Here is a 19,816-nt window from a genome sequence, read left to right as displayed (position 1 = left end):
ATAAAATGTTTCAGATGCTGCCTGTCTCAGTGTGTATTTCTCATGTTGTTTACGAAGCCATTCATCCAGATACGCATTTAGATACTATCCAGTTCTGAAATTGTGCCTAAAAATTCTAGAGTAAAATAAATAGGGTTAAATATCACGTCTGGGTTGATTCAAATACAAGTTTATCCAAACACAATTGAGATATAAAAATGGAGATCAGATATAAAAATGGTGAAGTCTTTTTCTATAAAAGGCTGATTGAAAATTGGTTTCAGATGTTTATGGAGTAAACCAATTTAATGTATTTAGATGAAGAAGGTGGATTTACAGACTTTATCCACAAACAAAATAACAATATTTGTCTTAGTGTAGAACCCAGGCATTAAATGCATTGTTTGCTCTCTTAACTATATGTAAGTCTACAGAGGAAAATATAGATATAATGAATACCTATGAAAATTTAAGGGCTAATTACTTTTGGTACCTTAGAACAAACATGTATACTGTAACCTAAAGGGAATGTTTCTTGTTTTTTTTTTTTTTTTTTTTTTTTTTTTTTTTTTTTTTTTTTGAGATGAAGTCTCACTCTGTTGCCCAAGCTGGAGTGCAGTGGCGTGATCTTGGCTCACTGTAACCTCCACCTCCTGGGTTCAAGCGATTCTCCTGCCTCAGCCTCCTGAGTAGCTGGAACTACAGGCACGCACCACCATGCTCGGTTAATTTTTTTGTATTTTTAGTAGATACAGGATCTCACTATGTTGGCCAGACTGGTCTTGAACTCCTGACCTTGTGATCCACCCGTCTCCACCTCCCGAAGTGCTAGGATTACAGGCGTGAGCCACTGTGCCCGACCAGGAACGTTTCTTAATGAGGCTTAAAGTCCAGAAGTAAAGTATTATTATTAAAGTGCAGATACCAGTTTCTACAGTTTGCAGGTGTGAGAACAAAGGTAATCCAAAAGGACGCTTAAAACATCAACTCGTTTCTATCAGACTTTAGTTCTCCTCTTGCAGAGCTACAGGAGAAAGCAAAAGAAACTCCAAGTTACTGAGTTCTCCAGTATAATAAGTAAAGGTTGTCAAGGTGGTGCAGTAGAAAAGAAACAGGCAGAGCTGAACATTAGCCTGGCTCTTAGATAGCTGTTGTAGCATTAGGCCTATCATTTCTCCTTTCTGAGCCTTAGTAAACAAAGGTAATAATACTTATTTCACAGGTTTGTTACATGTAATCTTACACATTGCATGTGTGCAATAAATGGTAACTGTTATTCTGAAAGGTAGGGCTTAGTTGTTGAAGGTATTAGATTGGACCATATAAAACTGACATTTTTGTAGATAAAAAATAGCCAAATTTCAGACTTCACTGTGAGGTGATACCCTCCTAGGAACCTTGAGGAAACTGTTACAGTGAGGCCACAGTGTGGAGGGCAAGGTCAGGTTCCTTGGTGAGTTTTGAGTCAATGGTCATGGACGGCCATTTTCATTAGTGACTAGTTTATAACATGCTGAAATAATATACGCCATCATGAAGCTTGGGTATCTTAGACTATCCCATTGCCTACCCACAATATAGATCAACATTTTGCATGGTTACACTTCTGTTCCATGCTGCTAAGAGTCACAAGTACACAAGAAGAATGGGCATAAACATTTCGGTACACCTGCCCTGTCTAATAATACCAGTTAGATAATCATGTCTAGACTCATGGTGATCCATGTACTTTCCTAAAAGTGTGATTTCAGAGTGTTTCCCATATTTTTGATTTCCTTGTCAGTCACTCTCCTTTGGATTTGAGGCAGACGTTTCTGGAAATTTCCACTCAGCAGGATGTAGAGAAAAGGGTTAATGCTGCTGCTGGCATAGCTGAGACAGATGGAGAGGTAATAACCCACATAGAAGGCCAGTGTGGGCTGTTCCATCTGTAAGTTCACCAGTTGTATCACATGATAAGGGGCAGCACTTAGGATAAAGACTGCCACCAGCACCAGCACCATCTTTGTCAACTTCATCACTCTCTGTTTTGGTACGCTGGGATTGCAACTGCAAAGGAAACATTCGGATAGACAGGGTATAAACAACCATAGAAATCATGGGGCAATGTGTTCCTAGAATCTTTTGGACAGTTCATAATGGCTTTGCAGTGAAATATGAACCTCATTATTATATTTCTACTTACTCAGTGCATTGTGATACATTCTTTTTTATTTTTGTTGAAAAACTTCCAAAGTTTCCAAAGCTGGAACAATTTTTTGTTGTTATTTTTTTTTTCTATTTTTTGTGGGTACATAGTAGGTGTATATATTTATGGGGTAAATGAGATGTTTTGATACAGGCATGCAATGTGTAATAATCACATCATGGAGAATCGGGTATCCATATCTTCAAGAATTTATACTTTGTATTACAAACAATCCAATTACACTGTTTTAGTCATTTTTAAATGTGCAATTATTATTGACTATAGTCACCTTGTTGTGCTATTAAATGCTAGGCCTTATTCATTCTTTTGAACTATTTTTAAATACTCATTAACCTTCCTCACCTCACCCTCAGGCCCCTACTATCCTTCCAAGCCTCTGGTAACCATCTTTCTACGCTCTATGTCCATGAGTACAATTGTTTTTATTTTTAGATCCCATAAATGTGTGAGAACATGTGATGCTTGTCTTTCTGTGCCTGGTTTATTTCACTTAACATAATGATTTTCAGTTCCATCCATGTTCTTGCAAATGACAGTATCTCTTTCTTTTTTATGGCTGAATACCACTCCATTGTGTATATATACCACATTATCTTTATCTATTGATCTGTTGATGGACACTTAGGTTGATTCTAAATCTTGGTAATTTATATAGCCAAGCTTTTCAACTTGATGTGATCCCATTTGTCCATTTTTGCTTTGGTTGCCTGTGCCTGTGGAGTAAGAAATTTTTGCCCAGACCAATGTCCTGGAGATTTTCTCCAACATTTTCTGATAGTAGTTTCGTAGTTTGAGGTCTTAGATTTAAGTCTTTAATCCATTTTGATTTTTGTGTATAATGAGAAATAGGGCTGTAGTTTCATTCTTCTGCATATGGATATCCAAATTTACCAACACCATTTATTGAAGAGGCTTTTTCCCAGTGTATATTCTTAGAACCTTTGTTAAAAATGAGTTCATCGTAGGTGTGTGAATTTGTTTCTGGGTTTTCTATTCTGTTTCACTGGTCCATGTCTCTGTTATTATGTCAGTACCAGGCCGTTTTGCTTACCATAGCTTTGTAGTATTATTCGAAGTAAGGTAATGTGATTCCTCTAGTTTTATTCCTTTTGCTTAGGATATATTTGGCTATTCTGGGTCTTTTGTGGTTCCATATAAATTTTAAGATTGTTTTTCCTATTTCTGTGAAGAACATTATTGGTATTTTGATAGAGATTGCTTTGAATCTGTAGATTGCTTTGGGTAGTATGAACATTTCAACAGTACTGATCTTCCAAACACTGAATGTGGAATATCTTTCCATTTTTTGGTGTCCTCTTCAATTTCTTTCACCAATGTTTTATAGTTTTCATTACAGAGATCTTTCACTTCTTTGTTAAGTTTTTAGGTACCTAATTTTATTTGTGGCTATTATAAATGGGATTACTTTTTTATTTCTTTTTCAGATTGTTGACTATTGGCATAAGGAAATGCTACTGATTTTTGTATGTTGATTTTGTATCCTGAAACTCTACTGAATTTGTTTATCAGTTCTAATCGTTTTTTTTGCGTGTGTGTGTGTGTGTGTGTGTGGAGTCTTTAGAGTGTTCCAAATATAAAATCATGTCATCTGTAAACAAGGATAATTTGGTTTACTCCTTTCCAATTTGGATGTCCTTTATTTCTTTCTCTTGTCTGATTGCTCTAGCTAGGACCTCAGTACTATGTTGAATAACAGTGGTAAAAGTCAGCATCTTTGTCATATTCCAAATCTTAGAGGAAAGTCTTTCAGTTTTTTCCTCATTTAGTATGATACTAGCTGGGGGTCTGTCATATATGGCTTTTATTATGTTGAGGTATGTTCCTTCTATACCTAGTTTTTTGAAAGTTTTTGTCATAAAGAGATGTTGAATTTTATCACATGCTTTTTCAGCATTTGATATTTCAATTTGATATATTGAATTTAAATGATCATATGATTTTTATCCTTCATTCCGTTGATATGATGTATTACATTGATTGATTTACGTATGTTGAATCATCCTGGCACCCCTGGGATAAATCCCACTTGGTCATGATGAATGAGATTTCTAATATGTTGTTGAATTTGGTTTGCTAATATTTTGTTGTGAATTTTTGCATGAATATTTATTAGAGAGATTTGTCTGTAGTTTCCTTTTTTGTTGTGTCTGTCTGATTTTGGTATCACAGTGATACTGGTGTTGTAGAATGAGTTTGGAATTATTCCATACTTTTCCATATTTCAGAATAATTTGAGTAGAATTTATATTAGTTCTTTAAATGTTTGGTAGGATTCAGTGAAGCCATTGGGTCCTGGGTTTTTGTTTCTTGGGAGACTTTTCATTATGGCTTTGATCTCATTACTTGTTAGTGATCTGTTCAGATTTTGGATTTCTTCCTGGTTCAATCTTGTTAGGTTATATATGTATAGGAATTTGTCCATTTCTTCTAGATTTTCCAATTTAATGGCATATAGTTGCTCATGGTAGCCTCTAATTACCTTTTGAATTTCTGCAGTATCAGTTGTAATGTCTACTTTTCCATTTCTGAATTTATTTATTTAGACTTTCTCTCTTTTTTCTCAGTTAGTCCGACTATAAGGTTTGTCAATTTTGTTTAACTTTCAAAAAAACCAGATTTTTGTTTCATTGATCTCTTGTATTGTTTTCTTCATTTTAATTTCATTCATTTTTGCTGTGATCTTTATTCTTTCTTTTTTTTTTTTTTTTTGTTTGAGACGGAGTCTTGCTCTGACACCCAGGCTGGAGTGCAGTGGCTGGATCTCAGCTCACTGTAAGCTCCACCTCCCGGGTTTACACCATTCTCCTGCCTCAGCCTCCCGAGTAGCTGGGACTACAGGCGCCCTCCTCGTCGCCCGGCTAGTTTTTTGTATTTTTAAGTAGAGACAGGGTTTCACCGTATTAGCCAGGATGGTCTCGATCTCCTGACCTCGTGATCCGCCCTTCTCGGCCTCCCAAAGTGCTGGGATTACAGGCTTGAGCCACCGCGCCCGGCCCCTATTCTTTCTTTTCTTCTACTAATTTTGGGTTGGTTTGCTTTTCCTTTTCTAGTTCTTCAAGGTACATTATTAGACTGTTTGACATTTTTCATCTTTTTTGATGTAGGCACTTAGAGCTATAAAATTCCCATTTAGTACTGCTTTTGCTGTATCCCATAGGTTTTGGTATGTCATGTGTCCATTATCATTTGTTTCAAGAAATTTTTCAACTTTCTTAATTTCTTCATTTACCCACTGGTCATTCAGGAGCATATTTTGTAATTTCCATGTGTTTGTATAGTTTCCAAAATTCCTCTTGTTATTGATTTACAGTTTTATTCCATTGTGGTCAGAGAAGATGTCTGGAATTATTTCAATTATTCGAATTTTTAAAGACTTGTTTTGTGACCTAACATATGTTTTATCCTTGAGAATGATCCATGTGCTAAGGAAAATAATGTATATTCTGCTGTCGTTGGATGAGATGTTCTGTGAATATATATTAGATCCATTTGGTCTACATTAAGTCCAATGGTTGTCGATTTTCTGGCTGGAAGATTTGTTCAATGCTGAAAGTAGGTTATTGAAGTCTCCAGCTACTATTATATTGGGGCCTATCTCTCTCTTTAATTCTAATAATATTCGCTTTATATATCTGGATGCTCCAGTGTTGGGTGCATATATATTTTAAATTGTTATATCCTCTTGCTAAATTGACCCCTTTTTATCATTATATGGTGATCTTGTCTCTTGTTATAGTTTTTGAATTGAAATCTATTTTGTCTGATATGACTACTCCTGCTTTTTTTGGTTTCCATTGGTATGGTATATCTTTTCCATTCCTTTTTTTTTCAGTCTATGTCTGTCTTTATAGTTGAAGTGTGTTTCTTGAAGGCAATAGATCAACAGGTCTTGTTTTTTCACTCAGTCCGACAGTCTTTGTCTTTTGATTAAAGAGTTTAGTCCATTTACATTCAATGTTGTTATTGATAAGTAAGGACTTATTTCTGCCATTTTAAAATTTGTTTTCTGGTTGTTTTGTGGTGTTCTCTTCCTTTTTTCTTTCCTTCCTGTCTTCCTTTAGTGAAGGTGATTTTCTCGGGTAATACAATTTAGTTTCTTGCTTTTTGTTTTTTGTTTATCCACTGTATGTTTTCTGAGTTGAGGTTGCCATAAGTTTTACAAATACTATCTTATAAGCCATTATTTTAACCTGATAACAACTTAACACTGCATAAACAAGCAAAAAGAAAATTAGTAAAATCTCTACACGTTAACTTTGTCCCCCCAATTTTTAACTTTTTATTGTTTAAATTTATATCTTATTGTATTATCTGTCTTAAAAAGTTGTTGTAGTTATTATTTTTGATTGGTTCATTGTTTAGTCTTTCAACTTATGGCAAGAGTGGTTTACATATCACAGTTACATTGTTATAATATTCTATGTTTTTCTTGGTACTTACTATTACCAGTGAGTTTTATACCTTCAAGTGATTACTTGTTGCTCATAATGTCCTTTTCTTTCTGATTGGAGTACTCTCTTTAGAATTTATTGTAAAGTAGATCTAGTGTTGATGAAATTCCTCAGCTTTAGTTCGTCTGGGAAAGTCTTTATTTCTCCTTCATGTTTGAAGGGTATTTTTGCTGGATATGCTACTCTAGGGTATACGTTTTTTTTTCCTTCAGTGTTTAAATACGTTATGCCACTCCCTCCTGGCATGTAAGGTCCAAAGTTGAAACATTTTGAAAGACCAAATAAATAACAAAGTATTAAATTATGACTCAGTGTATGAAATAACTATATCAGTCTATAGTAATACAAATAATATTGAATAAAATGAGGAGAGAAGAGCCAGACCTTCTTTACAGAATAACTCCAAATAATATAGGGATTCTTATACAGATACTCACCTTTCGGAAGATGGAGCTTAATTCCCATCTTCCTGCCTCCCCCTTGAAGGTAGGCTATGTTTAGTGACTCATTTCCAAAGAATAGAATAGCGAAAGGGATAAACAGTTTCATGGTGGAGAAACTTAGCAAACAGCACCTTAACCAGGTAATCAAGGCTAGTATCAACAGTGATGTAATGTAGCTATCATGTGACCCCTGATATGCTGTGATGAGAAGATTTGATTTTTTAAAATAAAAACATCTAAGTACAGTCTAATAATGATACAATATCAGACAAACCCAGATTGGGAACATTCTACAGGAGACCTGGCCAGTGCTCCAGACTACGAAGGTCATGTAAAATAAGGAAAGAGTGAGAAATTCACAAATCAGAGGATACTGGGAAGATGTGATAACTAAATGCAATGTACTATTCTGGATTGAATCTGGAACAGATTTAGGCCTTTAATGGAAAAACCAGTGAAGTCCAATAAAGAATGGAATTTAGTTAACAGTAATGTACAGAAATTTTCTTTGTTTTGACAAATGTCCTAGGTAATGTAAGATGTTAACTATGGGAAAACTGAGTGAGGGGTAGTTGGGAAACCTCTATACTATCTCTGTACTATCTGTACTATATTTCTACTATCAACTTTTCTAGAAATGAAAATTATTTTAAAATAAAACATATTTTAAAATTCACACATTTAATCATGTTATGTCATATTTAGGCATTTAATGGAAATTTCCCTGGGACATGAGAGTAACAGATGAACAAAACTTGTAAATAATTTTAAAAGCATGGGAGCTAAAAATCATTTGATTCCCCTGCAGTTTATCAGAGTAAGCACTATCATTCCTCCAATTTCTTGCATTTTGACGTGTATGAGATTTGTTTCATAAGATCCTCTTTAGCATTTCTGAGAAAAAGGTCAGGAGCAAAATGATCTGATTTGGAGAACTGTTTTAAAAAGACTCAAGCATTCTCTCCAGCTGTTGGTATCTTTAATATTCCATATGATTTCATTTTAACCTTCTCACCAACTCAGCTCCCTGGGATACATTTATAAGCTATGTTTTTTACTGTGACTGTGGCTACTTCCTTTTTCTTCCCAAATGGACCATACTTTACAAGTGTAAGACTTTCAAAGAATTCCAAGTAACTAGGTGGTAAAAAAATGTTGTGAGCCAACAGACTACTTACAAACCTTTGGTTCAAGGGTTTGCCACAATTTTTGAGGAATGGTGGTTAAATTGTTCACATTTTTTTAACAAAAAATTTGTAAAATTTGTAAATTTGTAGTGTGCAGGGAAACCCAGCAAACTTGCCTTTCCAAAAGAAACACAAAAATATATTTACAATATAATGTTTAATAAATGTAAGTGTGTTTTTACCCAACAGGTTATATAATTACTGACTTATTCATTTGAACAAGTAGATTGTGGAATACACAACTGCAAGGTGAAAATAATTTAGATTTATTTATGCAGTTTTAGAGGCAAGTATCTTCACAGGTCCTTCTCAAGTTTACTGACTTTAGGTTAAGTCTTTGGTTTTATTTGCTCCTAAATAATCTTTTAATATTAATAAAACCCATCTTTTAAAATTCAAATATTAATGGGACTTTTCTCCTCTAAATTAAAAAAATTGAAACACAAAAATTAAAAGGTTGCACATAACATTTAAGATATTTACATATGCATGCAACTCTGCAAAATGTGCAATGAAAACAGTTAAATAACTGTTAATAACAAAAATAAAATTATTCTTTAAATAGAATCTGGAGTTTCGTATGCATTTTAATGAAACCATTACATCAGTGATTTTTAACATTTGTCACTGAAAGATTCTTAAGCAGTTCATTTAGTACATGTCTTATTTTCCAAAAGTTCTTTCTATAGACATATATCAATGTCGACATGTCTAAGTGTGGTATGTTTCAAGTCACTGTTGCCTAAGTTTCTATTGTAGATGTCTTAGGCTATCTAAATTGTTCTTTTAACAACTAAAGCAAAATACGGCAAACACTTACCATCTGGCATCCTTATTCTGTTGATACATCTCCCAAGTATAGCATAAAATTAAAATATAGCACACCAAAATCAAGGGTAGAGGGAAAAAAAAAGTTGTTATCGTCAAATAAAGTGTATACCTGTAAAATGAGAGAGGGGGGGAGAGAAGAGACAGAACAACTCTATTACATTAATTGGATTAGGAATTGGCTTTTGCAGTTTCTGAGGCATGATTCTTTCATTTTTCAGGGTCCAGGATAAAAGTCCTTGTGGATTTTTGGTTGCTTTATTGTAGAGAAGCCCTGATCTTCATTGTTCACCAATAACAATGCTTGTCTTCTCTCTAGCCAAACCCAGCTGTACTGAGTGCAGTATAGGTGAGGCTACCTATTACCAATCTTCAGTGTTTAACAATGACAGGCAACAGTATGTAACGCTTATTATATAGTAGGCACTGTTGTAAGCATTTTTTATATCTTTACCCACTGAATCAGTGAAACCCCATGAGTATGATGCCATTAGTGCCCTTACATTGTAGAAGAAGAAACTGAGGCACAGAGGGGTTAAGTGGCCTGCCCAAGATTACCCAAGCAGTAACTGAAAGAGGTAAAATTTGAACCCAGGATAGCCAATGCTGGTGGGAGAAGTAATTAATAAACAATCTTCTCTATGTTTCTTTTAAACAATTTTCGCTGATGCATAATAGATGTACATCGTTTCAGCGTATATGTGATAGTTTAATACATTCATATAATTTGTAAAAATCAAATCAGAGTACTCAGGATTTATTTATCATCTTAACTATTTGATTTTTAAAAAATGCTAGAAACATTAAAATTATTCTCTTCTAGCTATTTTGAAATGTACAATAGGATATTTTAAACTATAGTCATCCTACTGATTCATCAAACACTAGGTCTTAATTCTTCTAGTAAAGTGTATCTTTGTATCCACTTAATCAACTTCTCTTCTTTACCCACTTCCTCTACCTTTCCTGGCCTCTGGTAACCACCAATCTACTGTCTTTATGAGATTCACTTTTTTAGCTCTCACATATAAGTGAGAACATGTGATATTTGTCTTTCTGTACTTGGCTCGTTTCACTTAACATAATAGCCTTCAGTTCTATTCATGCTGCTAAAAATGACAGGATTTCATTGTTTTTTATGGATGAATGCTATTCTATTGTGTATATATACCACATTTTCTTTATCCATTCACCTATTGATAGGCATTTAGATTAATTACATATTTTGGTTATTATGAACAGTATAGCAATAAACATGGTAGTACAGATATATCTTTGATATATTAATATAGTTTCTTTTGGATATAAACTCAGACCTGGAATTGTTGGATCACATGGTAGTTCTACTTTTAGTTTTTCAAGGAGTCTTTATAGTGGCTGTAATAATATATATTCCCACCAACAATGTACGAATGTTTCCCTTTTTTCACATCCTTGTCAGAATCCATTATTGCCTGCCTTTTTGGTAAAAGCCACTTTAACTGGGGTGAGATGATATCTCCTTGTGGTTTTGATTTGCATTTCTCTGATGATTAGTGATAGCACTTTTTGTTTACCCATTGGCCTTATTTTGAGAAATATCTGTTCGGATTTGTGCCCATTTTTTACATTGGATTATTTGTTTTTTTTTTGTTATTGAGTTGTTTGAGCTCCTTATATATTCTGGTTATTAATCGCTTGTCAGATGGATGATTTGTAAATATTTTCTTCCATTCTATGGGTTGCCTCTTCACTTTGTTGTTTTCTTTGCTGTGCAGAAGCTTTTTAGTTTGAGGTAATCTTATTTGCCCACTTTTGCTTAGGTTACTTGTGCTTTTGAGGTCTTACACAAAAAGTCTTTGCCCAGATCAATGTCCTGGAGCATTTCCTATGTTTTCTTCTTGTAGTTTTCATAGGTTCAAGCCTTAGATTTAAGTATTTAATTCATTTGGAGTTGATTTTTGTGTATGGTGAGAGGTAGGGGTCTATTTTCATTCTTCTGCATATAGTGTTCCAGTTTTCCCAGCACCATTTATTGAAGAGACTGTCCTTTCTCCATTGAAAGTTCTTGGCTCTTTTGTTGAAGATGACTTGGCTATAAATGTGTGGATTTGTATCTGGGTACTCCACTCTGTTCCATTGGTCAATGTGTCTTTTTATGCCAGTACCAGGCTGCTTTGGTTACTATAGCTTTTTAGTAAATTTTGAAGTCAGGTAGCATGATGCCTCTAGCTTTGTTCTTTTACCTCAAGATTGCTTTAGCTATTCAGGGTCTTTTGTGGTTCCACATAAATTTTAGAATTTTTTTTTCTGTTTCTGTGAAAACTGTTAATGGTATTTTGAGAGAGATTGCATTGAATTTGTACATTGCTTTGGCTAGTAGTGTCATTTTAACAATATTAAGTTTTCCAATTAATGAGCATGGAATATCCTTTTTTTGTGTCCTATTTCTTTCATCAGGTATCTATGTATGTGTCTATTTTTTTTAAATCAGAGTTTCATAGCTTTCCTTGTATAGATATATTACTTCTTTTGTTGAATTGAATACTAGGTATTTTATATTCTTGGTAGCTATTTTGAAGGCAATTGCATTTTTGATTTCTTTGTCAGATTGTTCATTACTGCATATATAAATACTATTGATTTTTATACATTCATTTTGTATCCTGCAACTTTACTGAATTCATTTATCAGCTTTGATAGTTTTTTGGTGGAGTCTTTAGGTTTTTCTAAATATCATGCCATCTGTGAACAAGGCTATTTGACTTTTTCCTTTCCAATTTGAATGCCCTTCATTTCTTTCTCTTGCCTAATTGCTCTGGCTAGGATTTCTGATATTATGTTGAATAAAAGTGGTGAAGGTGGGTATCCTTGTCTTGTTCCAGATCTTAGAGAAAAGGCCTTCAATTCTTCCCCATTCAGTGCAAAATTAGCTGTAGGCATGTCATGTATGCCTTTTGTTATTTTGAGGTATATTCCTTTTATAACCTGTTTGATGAGGGTTTTATCATAAAGGGATGCTGAATTTTATTGAATGATTTTTTGGCATTTGTTGACATAGTCATATGGTTTTTGGTCTTGGTGCTGTAAATGTGATGTATCAACTTTATTGATTTGCGTATGTTGAACCATCCTCACATTCCTTGGATGAGTCCTACTTGCTCATGATATATGATCGTTTTAAAGTGTCATTGCATTCTGTTTGCTAATATTTTATTGAGGATTTTTGCATCTATGTTCATCAGTAATATTGGTCTGTAGTTTTCTTTTTGTGTGTGTCTCTGGTTGGTTTTGGTATCAGAGTAATGCTGGCTTTGTAGAATGAGTTTGGAAGTATTCCTTCCTCTTCATTTTTTTTGAAGTTTGAAGAGAATTGATATTAATTATTTAAATGTTTGGTAGAATTCAGCAGTGAAGCCATCAGGTCTTGGACTTTCCTTTGGTGAAAGACTCTTGTTCAGCATCAGTCTCCTTATTCGCTGTTGGTTTGTTGAGGTTGTTTATTTCTTCATAGTTCAATCTTGGCAGGCTGTATGGGTCCAGGAATTTATTTATTTCCTCTATATTTCCCAGTTTGTTGGCATTTAGTGATGCATTACAGTTTCTAATGACTCTTTGTATTTCTGAAGTTTCAGTTGTTAGGTTTCCATTTTTGTTCCTGATTTTGTTTATTTGGATCTTCTCTCTGTTTTTCTCAGTCTAGCTAAAGGTTTGTTGGTTTTGCATATCTTTTTGAAAAGCCAACTTTTCATTTTGTTGATTGTCTGTAGTTTTTTAAGTCTCAATTGTATTTATTTCTGCTCTACTCTTCATTACCTCTTTCCTGCTACTAATTTTGGGTTTGGTTTGTTCTTGCCTTTCTAATTCTTTGAGGTACATTCGTGGGTTGTTTATTTTTAAAGTCTTTCTACTTTTTTGATATTGGCATTTATCGCTATAAAATTTCTTGTTAGTACTGCTTCTGCTATATCCCATAGATTTTGGTATGCTGTATTTCAACTTTCATTTGTTTCAAAAATGTTTAAATTTCCTTCTTGATATCTTCATTGACTGATAATTCAGGAGCATGTTGTTTAATTTACATATATACGTGTAGTTTCCAAGGTTCCTCTTGTTATTGAGTTCTAGTTTTAGTTCACTGTGGTCAAAGACACTTGCTATAACTTCTACTTTTTTGAATTTGATCAGGTGTGTCTTGTGGCCTGATAGGATTATTCTGGGGAATGTTCTATATGCTGTTGAAAAGAATTTGCATTCTGCAACAATTGGGTGAAATGTTCTGTAAATGTCAGGCCTATTAGGTCTAGTGTGTAGTTTAACTCTGCCATTTCTTTGTTGATTTTCTGTCTGGATGATCTGTCAATTACAGAGAATGGTGTGTTAAAGTCTCTTACTATTATTGCATTGCAGCCCCTCTCTCCCTTCAGATCTATTAGTGTTTGCTCTATATATTTGGGAGCCCTAGTGTTGGGTGCAGAGATACTTAAAATTGTTATATCCTTTTGCTGAATTGACCCCTTTATCATTATATAGTGACCTTCTTTGTCTTCTTTTACAGTCATTGATTTGTAGTGTATTTTATCTAAATATAGCTACTCTTGCTATTTTTGATCTCCAGTTGTATGGAATGTCTTTTCCCATCCCTTCACTCTCAGGCTATGTGTGTCTTTAGAGGTGAAGTGGGTTTCTTGTAGGCTGCATATAGTTGAGTCTTGTTTCTTTATCAAGCCACTCACTGAATTTTAATTGGAAAATCGAGACTATTTACATTCAGTATTATTATTGATAAGTAAAGACTTACTACTGCCATCTTGTTGCTTGTTTTCTGGTTCTGCAACTTTTCTCTCACTTTCTTCTTTTCTTACCATCTTCCTTTGTGGAAAAGTGATTTTCTTTGGTGGAATGTCTTAGTTCATTACTTTTTATTTTTAAAATCTGTTATGGATTTTTGCAACGTGGTTACAATGATGTTGACAAAAAACATATATATTACAAGTTATTCCAAAGAGATGATTATTTATCTTACATCACAAAGAAAATAATAGAAACAAAGAAGCAAGTGGAAAAAACTACACTTTAACTCCATTCCCCTACATTTTAACTTTTAGTTGTTTCATTTTACATATTTTCATATTATCTGCCTCTTAACAGGTTGCTACAGCTGTTATCATTTTTGATAGATTTGTCTTTGGGCTTCATGCTATAATTATGAGTGAATTATATACCATAATTACAGTATTAGAGCATTCTGGGCTTGTTAATGTATTTAATTTTATCCAGGGGTTTCATACCTTCAAATGTTTTCTTTTTGCATATTAGTGTTTTTTTTTTTTTTTTTTTTTTTTTTTTTTCCTTCCAACAGAAGAACTCCCTTTAGCATTTCTTGTAAGACAGATCTGACGGTGGTAAATTCCTTCAGCTTCTGCCTGTCTGGGAAACACTTTATGTCTTCTTCACAGTCAAAGGATAGATGCAGTATATTGGATGGCAGGTTTTTTGTTTTTGTTTTTGTCTTTTTTCTTTAGCAGTTTGAAAATGTCATTTTACTCCCTCTTGGCCTGTATGGTTTCTAGTAAGAAGTCCATTTCCAGATGAATTAGAGCTCCTTTACATGTTATTTGCTTCTTTTCTTTTACTGATTTTAGAGTTCTATCTTTGTCTTTGACTTTTGAAAGTTTACTATCTGCCTTGGGATAGAGTCTTATTTGGGTTGATTTTGTTTGGTGTTCTCTGATCTTCCTGTATCTGGATATTTACATCTTTCTCAATTTTTGGGAAATTTTCTGTTATTTCTTTGAATAAGCTTTCTACTTCTTGCTCTTGCTCAACTCCCTCTTGAACACTGATAAGTCTTAGATTTGGTCTTTTGAAGTAATTTTTTCTGTATCTTGTATACAGTCTTCATTTCTTTTCATTCCTTTTTTTTCTGACTGTGTATTTTCAAATAGCCTGTCTTTGAGCTCACTAATTCTTTCCTTTGCTTGACCCATTCTGCTGTTGAGAATTTTTAGTAACTTTTTCAGTTCAGCGAACGTATTTTTCAATTCCAAGATTTCTTTTTTAATTTTTAAATTATTTCAATCTCTTTGTTAAATTTCTCTGATATATTTCTGAATTGCTTTTCTGTGTTATCTTGGAGATCACTGGGTTTCCTAAAAACTACTATTTTGAATTATTGGCCAGAGAGCTCACATATTGCTGTCTCATTAGGGTCAGTTACTGGTTCCCTGCTTTGTCCATTTGGGGAGATTATGGTTTGCTGTTTGCTGTTGCTTATTGTAGATGTACATCTATGTCTTTGCATTGAGGATTTGCTATTTATTCCAGTCTTCTCTGTCTGATTTGTTTTGGTTTTTATTGCATGTATTTTCTTAGAGAGTCTTTATCACTAGGTTGTTGTCTCCTTTCGGCTCTAAGTTGTGCCTTAAGCCCAGGTTTGCTTTCGCTCTAGTAACCCATCGGTCACTGGCTGTCCTGAATGGGGGAGGTCCCAAAGGAGATATCCCAGAGGTGTGGGAAGCCTGGCTAGGGGTTTGTCCAGGGGACCTGCTGAATGTACCTCCTGCAGTGTAGTGGTATTGAATAGCCACTCTGATTTAGTGTCTCCTTTGGCTGAGCTACAGAGTAACTGTCCCACCTCCCTACTTTGTCTCTGCCTGTTCTCAGGGATATTTCTCCCTTCCAGCCCTTGTGATATTTCCCATAGGTTAAGGCAGAGACAGGTATTTTGTCAGGGAACCCAAGGTGGTGGGAAAGCTGGTTGTCTACCTTGATCGTGTTTTTTTCAGTGTAGAAACTGTGAGTTGGGGGGAAATTTTTCATGTGTTTGGTGTCAAGCAGAATGGGGAAGAGGGGTGTCATGGATGTGGAAATCTGATTCTATTACAGTCGGCTTGGAGGCTTTTTCATATTTTTTTTCACTTCTCTGAAGCCTGAGGAACCGTCTCATCCTCATATTTGAGTTCTGGAGTTCTGGGATATTGCTAATGCTAACCTTGGTGCTATATATTTGTTTTTGATTTTCTGAGGGCTCAGGGGGGCATTCAGTCAGCTTGCTTCTATGCTGCCATTTTGGAACTGGAAGTCCAGTCCTATCTATGTTGCACTGTTATGTTCTAAATGTTTGTGTTCCCTCAAAATTCCTATGTTGAAAACCTAACCCCCGATATAATGGTATGAGGAAGTGGGGTCTCGGGAAGTAATTAAGTCATGAGAGTGGAGCCTTCACGAATGGGAATAGTGTCCTTATAAGAAGAGACACAAGAGAGCTTACTTCCTGTCTCTCTCTTTTGCCACATAAGGATAGAATGAAAAGTTGGCAGACTGCAACCCGGAAGAGGGCTGTCATCAGAACTTGATCATGCTGGCACTTTCATTTTGGATTTCCAGCTTCTAGAACTGTGAAAAATAAATTTCTATTGTTTACAAGCCACCTAGTCTATAGTACTTTTTTATACTAAACTGAACAAAACATGCAAGTATATGAATTTTTTTTTTACTAGATTAGTGGATTTGCAGGTCCTTTACTGACATCCTTCTTTGGCTGTGTCCACATAATGCAGAAACGACTCATCTATTTGACAAGTTATGGAGTCGGAGAAAGGGATCTGCCGGACTGACTTGAGATAGCATATGTAAAAATATCTAACACAGTTATTGGCCACTGGTAGTTGCTCAAAGAATTTAATCATGAACTCCAAGTCTATGTTCCAATTTCAAATTGAAGACTTTTAATTTCTTTATAAATTAAAATGCATAAAATGGCTACAGTAGTTGCATTAGTTTCCTAGGACTGTTGTAAGAAATTAGCACAAACTGGATAGCTTAAAACAATAGAAATTTATTCTCTCACAGCTCTGAAATCTAGGCATCTGAAATCAAGGTGCTGGCAAGTTTGGTTCTTTAGAAACTCTGAAGGTGAATCTGCTCTATGCCCCCTCCTACCCTCTCTGCTGGTTTCTGGCAGTCCTTGGTGTTCCTTAGCATACAGATACATCACTCCAATCTCTGCCTCTGTTTTCACATGTCTCTTTTCTGTGTGTCTCTGTATTTCTTAAAATCTGCTTCTCCTTATCAGGACAATAGTCATTGGGCCCACCTTAATCCAGCATTACCTTAACTTAGCTTGATTACATCTGAAAAAACCCTATTTCCAAATAAGGTCACATTCACAGGTATGGCGGGGGGAGCTGGTGTAGGATTTGAACATATCTTTATAGGGGACACAATTCAAGCAAACTGCAATTGCATACTGATGAGGTTTGAGTTTGAGTGACTCTGGAAATTCCTTACCTCCCTTGATTGCTGCATTCCCACTGCATCTGGCTGCTATGAATCTTAAAAATCCTATTTAAATATATTTGTGTCCACTGAGGTTACATGATTGAATTCAAAATCTTTTTCTAAAGGTTACCCTCTCCTTAAAAATCAAACTATCACCTTGATTGCATGTGTGAAGAAACCTAAGTGGAGATACTGGTGAGAAGAGGATCCACAAGGATACTCTTTGAGGCTGCTCACATGTTGACAAGGAGAATGAAGTACTTCACAACTTAATTCAACTCATTTTTCTTAAGTTTTAACAACTTACCAGAGTACATCGTCAGGGGATGTCAAATCAAAAGCACAACTCTCGACACCGTCTTTAAATTTGATGACCTTCGAGTAGATCCAGACAGGCAATGCCAGGATAAAGGAAGCTGCCCAAAGGCCCAAATTGATCCGGATGGTCTTGTACCTTGTTCTCCAACTTGTCAGTCGAAATGGTTGGACAAGGGCAAAGTACCTGCCAAAGCAGTCAAGAAGAGTTTTGGAACAATCAATAAAAACACTGAGCTCCAAGGATGAACGGTTCATGACGAGAGTAAATTATTAGCATTATTGTCCTCTCTGAAGCACACCTCTATCAGGGCAAAAGAAAGTTATATTTTTTAAGAGCTGCCTGGTATCTGTAGAGAAAACAATTCTTGACCCTGCAAGTCTGAATAAACCACTCACTGAAATAGCTGTTCCTTCTATGAACACACTGATAATGGCAAAATGCTGCAGTGCAAACTCTTTACAAAGGTGCTTTTCCTGTAAACGAGACTCTGGAAAACTTTGTCTCTTAATACGGATTTCCTCCAGCAGGAAATGACCCTTTTCCCAGCAAGATTTACTGACACAGAGGCAGGAAGGAGGAAAATGTGGGGCTAAGAGAATCCCTCAGCAGAAAGGGATTCAGGAACATAGAACAAACATTTTGCCCGGATGGCTTTATACTAAAGTCACCACCCTCATGGAGTTTCAGCTCACAGAAGTCACAGTGAGGATGAACAAGTGTGACTAGTATAGACAACGCAAATTCCTTAAGGAACTTAGGCTAGGAGCCAGAGGGAAGAAATGGGCTAATTTCATGGGGAAGCATTTTTCTTTTCTTTTTTTTTTTTTTTTTTTTTTTGAGACGGAGTCTCGCTCTGTCGCCCGGACTGGAGTGCAGTGGCCGGATCTCAGCTCACTGCAAGCTCCGCCTCCCGGGTTTACGCCATTCTCCTGCCTCAGCCTCCCGAGTAGCTGGGACTACAGGCGCCGCCACCTCGCCCAGCTAGCTTTTTGTATTTTTTTAGTAGAGACGGGGTTTCACCGTGTTAGCCAGGATGGTCTCGATCTCCTGACCTCGTGATCCGCCCGTCTCGGCCTCCCAAAGTGCTGGGATTACAGGCTTGAGCCACCGTGCCCGGCCAGCATTTTTCTTTATTTTTTTCCTTTTCATTTTACAGCCAGGAAAAAAGGGGGTAATCATTAATCAAAGTTGAAATTCTGACATATCTAATATATTTAGTCCTCCAGCAAATCCAAGAATTTTTCAGAGCAAAATGAAAGCTGAAGCATGAAAAACAAGAGCTCAGATTCAGAAGGAAGGCCTATTTGAAAAAGCACAGCTTTGCTGGGGGCTGGGCGGTGGTGGAGGATAGTATCAGCAGAAATTAAACAAATGTAAAAATGGTTTTTATGGTCACTTAAATTTCTCTAAATTTTTGTAAAGCTACTTAATGAAGACTCACAAAAATAAAAAATTTCCTGTTCTCTTGCCCTTTCAATTTTGCACCAGAAGTAGGACATTTGTATTCAGTTAAGGGGCCTTTGGTTGCAGAGAGTGGTTTCTGGCCAGGGCTCCTCAGCTACCCATCCTCTGCACGCTGCACATGCATTCCCTGTGGCTAAGGAGAGAAGGGCCTCTTTTCTCCCTGCTGGGGAAGTGGATGCCATAGTGACTGCATAGCAGCCCAGCCATCATTTTTACTGGAATTATAGGATGATGAAGTCATGGGATCAAGCAATTAAGGAATCTTCTCTGATAGCATCTCTCCCCAGCTGAAAACCTTTCAATGGTTTTCTATAAATTTTCAGAATTCCTCCCATGTTCCACAGGTCTTTTTTCCCACCTGGTTCTGCCTGCTGCTCAAGCTGGAGCCTGTGCCAGTCTCTCCCTTGACTTCCTCAAGCTCTTCCTCTTTCAAGGTCAGGCATATGCTGTGCTACCTGCCTGGCAGGATCTGCTTCTGATTCTTCCTGCCTTCCTTCAAGACCCTATTTAATTGTCTCCCTCTTAGGGAAGACTTGTTTGACCACCCATTCTATACAAGGGACCATGACTGTAAAAGAAGATTATAGGGAGACTCTATTTTTCCCTCCTAGTGTGTTATCACTATGTGGAAATACACATTTACTTGTGGGACT

The 19,816-nt window shown here is 35.8% G+C and overlaps 1 protein-coding gene across 1 annotated transcript in view; it reads right to left on the bottom strand.

The window, feature by feature from the left end:
* Nucleotides 1-1,568: 1,568 nt before the first annotated feature.
* MCHR2 (melanin concentrating hormone receptor 2) overlaps nucleotides 1,569-19,816 on the bottom strand; it is a 72,282-nt gene continuing 54,034 nt past the window's right edge. Inside the window, exons 4-6 of the mRNA XM_030929340.1 lie at nucleotides 17,688-17,882; nucleotides 9,111-9,230; nucleotides 1,569-2,028 (exon numbers count right to left, since the gene is read on the bottom strand). Coding sequence (XP_030785200.1) covers nucleotides 1,713-2,028; nucleotides 9,111-9,230; nucleotides 17,688-17,882 — 631 coding nt within the window. The 3' untranslated portion in view covers nucleotides 1,569-1,712. The remainder of the gene's footprint in view (nucleotides 2,029-9,110; nucleotides 9,231-17,687; nucleotides 17,883-19,816) is intronic.

Source organism: Rhinopithecus roxellana, chromosome 4 (genome assembly GCF_007565055.1).
Source record: "Rhinopithecus roxellana isolate Shanxi Qingling chromosome 4, ASM756505v1, whole genome shotgun sequence".
Taxonomy (NCBI): domain Eukaryota; kingdom Metazoa; phylum Chordata; class Mammalia; order Primates; family Cercopithecidae; genus Rhinopithecus; species Rhinopithecus roxellana.
The sequence above is the reverse complement of the archived record's forward strand: the minus strand, read 5'-3'. Positions and strand labels throughout refer to the sequence as shown.